Genomic DNA, 7,090 nt, shown 5'->3' on the forward strand with positions numbered 1-7,090 from the left:
GTCCATAATGAGTGCCCAACTTCATCTCACCGAGTATGACAAGAAGTCAAAACTGCAAAAGCAGTCGGTGGAATACAACAAGGCCCTGGCCGAGGAGTACAAGAAGGGCTTGGAGCAATCCGAGCTCGTGAGGCAAAGCCTCGAGGTCCAGGTTGCTAATCAAGACGACCTCATCAAGGGGTTGCAGGAGTCTGCCGAGCAAACCAGGGCCGAAGGCAAAGATGAGGGGCTGGCTGAGGGGAGACCCTTGGGGAGAGAAGAAATGAAGAAGGAGATGGAGAAAGAGGTGCTGGGGCAGTACGAGAAAGGATATGCCCAGGCCGAAGAAGACGTGACCGATCAAATCCTTGAAGTGCAGGATGAGATCAAGGAGGGCCAGCACAAAAAGAGCTTTATGCTCGGCTACAATAGGGGTCTTGACGACGCAGGCGTTGAGGCTGACGACGAGAGGAGGAGTTTGGTGGAAATACCACCCTTCGCCCTTGTCGAAGTTGCAGCAGAGGAGACAACAGCTGACGCTGCCGACTCGACCACCCTACCAGCCCCAGCCGACGCTCCAACCCTACCAGCCCCTGCCGACGCTGCAGCAGATTAAATTTGTTCTTGTGTAGTTTTTGTTTTTTGTTTTTGAATATGGTTGGCTCCGAACAATGAGAACCCTGTCAACCAGTGGATGTAACTAAAACATGTTGGAGAATTTCTTTTTGAATGACAATCCTCTATTCGTTCGGTATGGATGTTGTTTCCAAATATATAAATATTTGCCAAGTCTTTTTATTCGGTATATACATCATAACTCAGAAGTTTTCGACGTCTGTTCATTCGGAAGGACTGTTTATGTGATTTTGAAGTCACTAAGGGATGAGCTCATGTTTACCCATATAGTAGCCTCCTGCCCTATTGTATTACTGGAGGAATAGAATAAGGCAGTAGGATGGGAAAACTGAACCGAGAAAGTGATCACGGGTTTCGAGAGTTTCATCCGAACAAACATGTCATCATGGGCTTCGAGAATTTAAACCAAACAATCAAATTAGCATGGGCTTCGAGAATTGCACCCGAACAAACAAATTATCATGGGCTTCGAGAATTTCACCCGCAAACAAATTATCATGGGCTTCGAGAATTTCACCCGAACAAAAGATGTTACCGGGGCTGGATGAAATACCCCCGTACAAGAATAAAAATAAAACAGGAACGGTCAAATTGGGAATGCCGACACTAACCATGGAATTTTCTTAGTTTTTGAGCATTCCATGGATTGGCGATTGGCGTTCCATCCATCTCAGCAAGCTTATAGACACCGTGCCCGATCTTCTCCACCACTCGGTAAGGGCCTTCATAGGGATCCTTCAGCTTGGTCAACTTTGTCGCTTCGGTAACCATCCGAAGGACTAAGTCCCCGACGTTGAATGGTCGAGCACGAACATTGCGGTTGTAGCCCCTTGCAACTTCTTGCTGGTACGCGGCGTGCCGAAGGTTAGCATTGTCACGTAGTTCTTCGGCTAAATCTAACTCGGCACCCACAAGAGCATTGTTGTCTACAGGGTTAAAATTCTCCGTCCGGGCTGTAGGGATCATAGTAGATAAAGGGAGGACGGCCTCCATACCGTAGGCCATAGCAAACGGAGTACGACCGGTGGACCGCCGAGGTGTTGTTCGATAGGCCCACAAGACGTGTGGAAGCTCTTCCACCCACTTACCGAGCTTCCGATCTAGACGGCGCTTCAGCCCCCGAGTGATTGTCTTGTTCGATGCTTTGGCTTGTCCATTACCTTGAGGATATGCCACCGAGGAATTTTGGATGGTGATGTGGCGCTTCGCATAAAAAGCTTTGAGAGCGGAGGCAACAAATTGGGAGCCATTATCAGAAAGGATGGCGTACGGCACATCGAACCTAGAGATGATGTGCTTCCAAATAAAGCGTTCCACGTCCCCGGCGGTGGTCTTGATCATGGGGGAAGCTTCTACCCATTTGGTGAACAAATCTGTGGCAGTGAGCATGTACTCAAATCCTCCAGGCGCCTTCGGCATCTTGCCAACTATGTCAAAAGCCCAAACCGCGAACGGCCACGGACTGGTGATCATTTTAAGGGGGAATGCAGGCTGGTGGATGAGAGATGCTTGCTTTTGACACCGAACACAGAGCTTCACGTATTCTTCGGATTGTTTGACCATCTTCGGCCACCAATAGCCTTGTGTCAGGGCACGCTGTGCAAGGGACCATCCTCCTGAGTGAGCCCCACAGCTACCCGAATGAAGTTCCTCCAGAACGGCTGGCACAAGGTCGTCGTGTACGACACGCAGATAGGGGCCAGTGAAAGTTCGTCGGTAGAGATTTTTGTTCGGTCCCAGAAAAAAATTGGCAACTTGGCAACGGATTTTGTACGCTTCGCGCTTGTTCATCGGTAGCACTTGGTTCTTCAGGAAAGCAACCACAGAATCCAGCTGGCTTAGGCCGAGGGTGATGGCCATAACCTGTTCACACGGCTTTTCGAAGCTTGGTTTGGGGACCTCGTCAAAGGTGATGGTGCGACTGCCCGAGGTCTTGTAGACTGAAGCAAGACCTGCAAGGGCGTCAGCATGGGCGTTATGTTCCCGAGCGATCCACTCCACTTCTTCGCGTCCAAATCTTCCGAACAAAGCTAAGACGTGGCTCACGTAAGCATTCATACGTTGATCCTTCGCTTGATAATCATCGTTTAAATGCCCCACAATGAGCTAAGAGTCACAAAAGACATGAACCGAATCTGCATCCAGCCGAAGAGCAAGTTGGAGGCCTGCAATTAGAGCTTCATATTCCGCCTCGTTGTTCGTCGCCGTGTACCCAATCGAAACCACGCTTTCATGAACAGTCCCGCTGGGGGACACAAGGACGATGCCTGCACCAGCTCCATGGACATTAGAAGCTCCATCAACGATCAGTCGCCAAGCATCGCCGGAGAAGAGCTTCCATTGTCGTTTGGGTTTCTTACGCCCGAGGGAATACCGAGCACGTAACGGTTCGGTACGACAGCTGGACGGCCCTTCTAAAACCTCTTCTTCTTGAATTCGAGCTTCTTCAGCGGCAGTTGCCAGGGCATTGGCCTCGTCTTGTAAGCCGGGAGTGAGTTCGGCGAAGAAGTCGGCCAGGACTTGCCCTTTGATAGCTGTCCGAGGCTCGAATTGGATGTCGAAGTTGGCCAAGTCTTGAGAGAACTTCAAAATCCGGCTCGACGTGTCCGTTTTCCGAAGAACAACTTTGAGAGGGAACTCAGTGAGGACCACAATCCTATGGGATTGAAAGTAGGGCAAGAGGCTCGTTTTAGCAGAAACGAGAGCCAATGCTAGCTTTTCCATAGGCAGATACCTCGTCTGAGAGTCCGTCATCGTTTTACTGGAATAGAAGATCGGTTGATGGTCCATCCCCTCTCTCCGAACAAGAACCGCGCTCGTTGCATGGTCGGAAACAGCAAGGTAAAGATATAGATCTTCATCGGGCAGGGGTTTGACGAGCAAAGGAGCGTGAGATAGGTATTGCTTTAAAGACTGCAGAGCCTGCTCGCACTCCTCTGTCCATACAAATTTGCGCCGGCTTGTAGTGATTGCTCGGAAGAATGGGCGGCAGAGATTGCTCGAACGTCGAATGAAACGGTTCAAGGCAGCAACCATCCCCGTGAGCCGCTGTACCTCTTTAATTGTCGTCGGAGCTCGGAGCCTCTGCACAGCCAAAATTTGGGTAGGGTCCGCTTCGATTCCTCGGCGACTCACCATGTACCCTAGGAATTTCCCCGAGCTAACGCCGAACGCACACTTCTCGGCATTGAGACGTAGGTTCCTATGTTTTAGAACAGCAAAGACCTCTCCCAGATCTCGAAGATGATCCCGAGCGAATACGCTTCTGCAAACCAAATCGTCAATATAAGCTTCTACTTTTACGCCGAGCATGCCAGGAAACATCTTCGTGATGGAGCGCTGGAAGGTGGCGCCCGCATTCTTCAGGCCGAACGGGACAACCTTGTAGCAGAAAGTTCCCCGAGGCGAGATGAAGGCCGTTTTTTCTTGATCCTTCGGATCCAAAGCTATTTGATGGTAGCCCCGATACGCGTCCATGAAGCTCAAACGCTCACATCCTGCCGTTGCATCTACCATCTGCTCAATCCGAGGAAGTGGAAATCGATCCATAGGGCAGGCATCATTGAGGTTCGTGTAATCGACACAAACCCTTAGTTTCCCATTTTTCTTCGGGACTACTACTGGGTTGGCAAGCCAGGTGGGGTATAGCACTTCCCAAATGACGCCAGCTTCCAACAGTTGATTCATCTCTGCTATCACAGCTTCGGTATGTGCGGCCGACGAGCGTCGGACTTTTTGCACAGCCGGTCGTCTATTTGGATCTACATTCAATGAGTGCATGGCGAACAAAGGGTCCACGCCCGGCATGTCTTGTGGAGTCCAAGCAAAGACCTCTATGTTTCTTATCAGGAATTGATACATCTCCCCACGTTCGTCCATACTCAATGAACTCCCGATCAAAAAATATCTTCCTTCTTCCCCCGGAATGGAAAAACGTATTAGCTCCTCGGTTGACCGCTGTTCGGCAGGTACACCAACATCCTCAATCACTGGGATAGGAGCGGCAGCCACGCATTGTACCTCCATGCAGCTCTGTTTGTTCGTTACAGTGGTGATGTAGCATTTCTTGGATTGGATTTGATCGCCTCGCAGGCTTTCCTGTCGTCCGTTCCATCCGACGAATTTTACCACCTGGTGATATGTTGAAGCCACCGCTTGCATTTCGTGTAGCCAGGTTCGGCCAAGAATGACGTTGTACGGACTTGGCGAAGCGACCACCACAAATTCGATCTCCAGGATGCGTGATCCAGCTCGCACAGGGAGGGTAATCAGGCCGAGTGGCCATACCGGGGCTCCCGTAAAACTGACAAGGGGAGTTGACGCCATCCGAAGTTGAGCGGGAGATAATCCGAGGCTTTGATAAGTGGAGAAAAACATGACATCGGCCGAGCTTCCCTGATCTATCAATACCCATTGTACGGTTGATTTTTCAATAGCAATAGTGACGACGAGGGCATCTGCATGTGGAAGTTGCACTCCTTTTAAGTCGTTGGAAGAAAAAGTTATGGTGCCGCCGAAGCTCGGATCTTCCCACTTTCGCTTTCCCAAAGCGCCCACGTTGCAGATTGATACAGAGGCGACAGCCCTGTCAATTTCTGAACGAAGTTCGGCCGCCCTTCCTTCGGATACTAGCCCTTGTATTACGCTTACGAGATTGCCAACAAGAGGGGGAGGTGGAGGAAGTGGATTTTGCCGAACGTCGATCCACTGATTGAGGTGACCGGCAGCTGCTAGCTCTTCTAGATACCTTTTGAAAGGTGGGCATTGCGTGGTGTGGTGGCCACGTTCCTTATGATACGTGCACATCCCTGGTCCGCTTCCGACGGTGCCTAAGAGTACCGTTGGCCAAACAAAAAATGGCAATTTGCCAATGATGTTAAGAAGCTTATAGATAGGTTCAGTGAATACCGTACGTTCGGCGACATACTCGTCCGGTCGGGGTTCTCTTTTCATTTGTGCCCAGGATTGTGGCTAAGGGTGCTGCGGGGGTAGGCCCTTGTTCGACTTATTCGATGCCTGGCCCGAGCTACCCTGGCTTCCTTGCCCTTGGCGAACGTTCGATACCTGCTTTTTTGGCCCTATTGTCTTGGCAGGTTCAGCCTTTGACGTGTGTCGCTCGGCCATTGCTTCTTCGTGAACGCAATATTTCTCGATTATTGTCATGAGCTCTCCCATTGTCTTAGGTGGATTTCGTGAGAGGTCACGAAACATTGCCGAGGTTGGGTCCAACCCATTCATGAAAGACTCGGCTGCTACTCGTTGATCACAGTCGGGAATAAGGTTATAGACTTCCCAGTAACGCTCGGTATAGAGTCGCAATGTTTCTCCCGCCGCTCTTCGCATGTTCACCAGCATCGATAATGTCTTCTGCTGAATGTTGCTGGTAACGAAGCGTTTGCTAAACTCCAATTCTAGCTCGTTGAAGCAAGAAATGGATTTGGGCTTCAACTGATTGTACCATAACATGATCGGTTCACTGAGAGTGAGCGGAAAGATTTTATACATAAGGGCGTCAGAAAAGTTATGAAGGCTCATGGTTTGCCTGAAGCGACAAACGAACACGACTGCGTCTTCTTTTGCCTCATAACGCTTCAGCTTCGGCATGACGAATCTATCTGGCGGTCGCTCTTGTTGAATAGCATCCACGAAGGGGGAAGCCTTTGCCTTCCCGAGCTTCGAATTGTCTTCGGCTTTCTCTTCGGCAGCGATCTGCGGGACAACAGGGGGAAGAACATCAGTATGCCGCTCCGGAGTCTTTCTTTTTTCCCGCCGGTGGCGCCGACGGTGCTCCTCTTTTTCCCTCGGTCGTGGAGCAGCTAACATTAAGGGCGCATGTGCCCCCCTCAAGTTCGTCAATGGAGCGTTCCGAGGTTGAAGAGCCGGGTCGATGGGTTGGTACACGGTTGGCAGGCCCGTGAATTGATCGTACAAGATAATCGTATTATTGTGCTCCGAACGGTTTCCTCTGCTTTCTGTTCGGTGTCGACTGCCAGAGTTGGCGGAGTGTCGCCCATCGTGACGTTCGGAATCATGTCGCGATTGAAATGAATATTCCCGGTTGTTACTGGTGTGGGGTCGCCGAGGTGGATCATTTAAGTCCACGAGCCTCTTCCCACTTTTCTGACTCATCCGCCGCTCGGAAAGATGTTGTGTTCGGAGAGACTCGCCTCCCCTATTGGTTCTCGCTGTGGAGCCCATTGCCGAGGATCGAGTACTCTCGGCACGAATGATGCTCGTCAGCCAAGGTCGTGAAACCCCCTGATCAAGGCGCTCAAAGACAGTTCGTCGTTCGGTAACGGCGAGTTCGGCTGTTTGGGCTGGGAGAGACGGTCTACTTCGTTTGTGGGATCTCTTCGGTCGACTGGGCTCGGCTGGACGTTCGTTTGCAGGGGTTACGGTCAACCCTCCGTCTCGCTCCTCTAGCCGTTGTTGCAGCATGGTAATAACCGCTGCCTGACGTTTTTGTTCGGCCAAG

At 50.9% G+C, this 7,090-nt stretch overlaps 1 protein-coding gene across 1 annotated transcript; it reads right to left on the reverse strand.

Annotated features, from left to right (window-relative positions):
- Positions 1–2,721: 2,721 nt before the first annotated feature.
- On the reverse strand, positions 2,722–5,421 carry LOC131298527 (uncharacterized). Its single transcript, XM_058324009.1, has 2 exons — positions 3,350–5,421; positions 2,722–3,271 (listed from the first exon to the last, which is right to left on the reverse strand). The coding sequence occupies exons 1-2, from the start codon at positions 5,419–5,421 to the stop codon at positions 2,722–2,724; spliced, it is 2,622 nt and encodes an 873-aa protein (XP_058179992.1).
- Positions 5,422–7,090: the final 1,669 nt, after the last annotated feature.

This window comes from Rhododendron vialii, chromosome 8a, assembly GCF_030253575.1.
Source record: "Rhododendron vialii isolate Sample 1 chromosome 8a, ASM3025357v1".
In the NCBI taxonomy this organism is placed as follows: domain Eukaryota; kingdom Viridiplantae; phylum Streptophyta; class Magnoliopsida; order Ericales; family Ericaceae; genus Rhododendron; species Rhododendron vialii.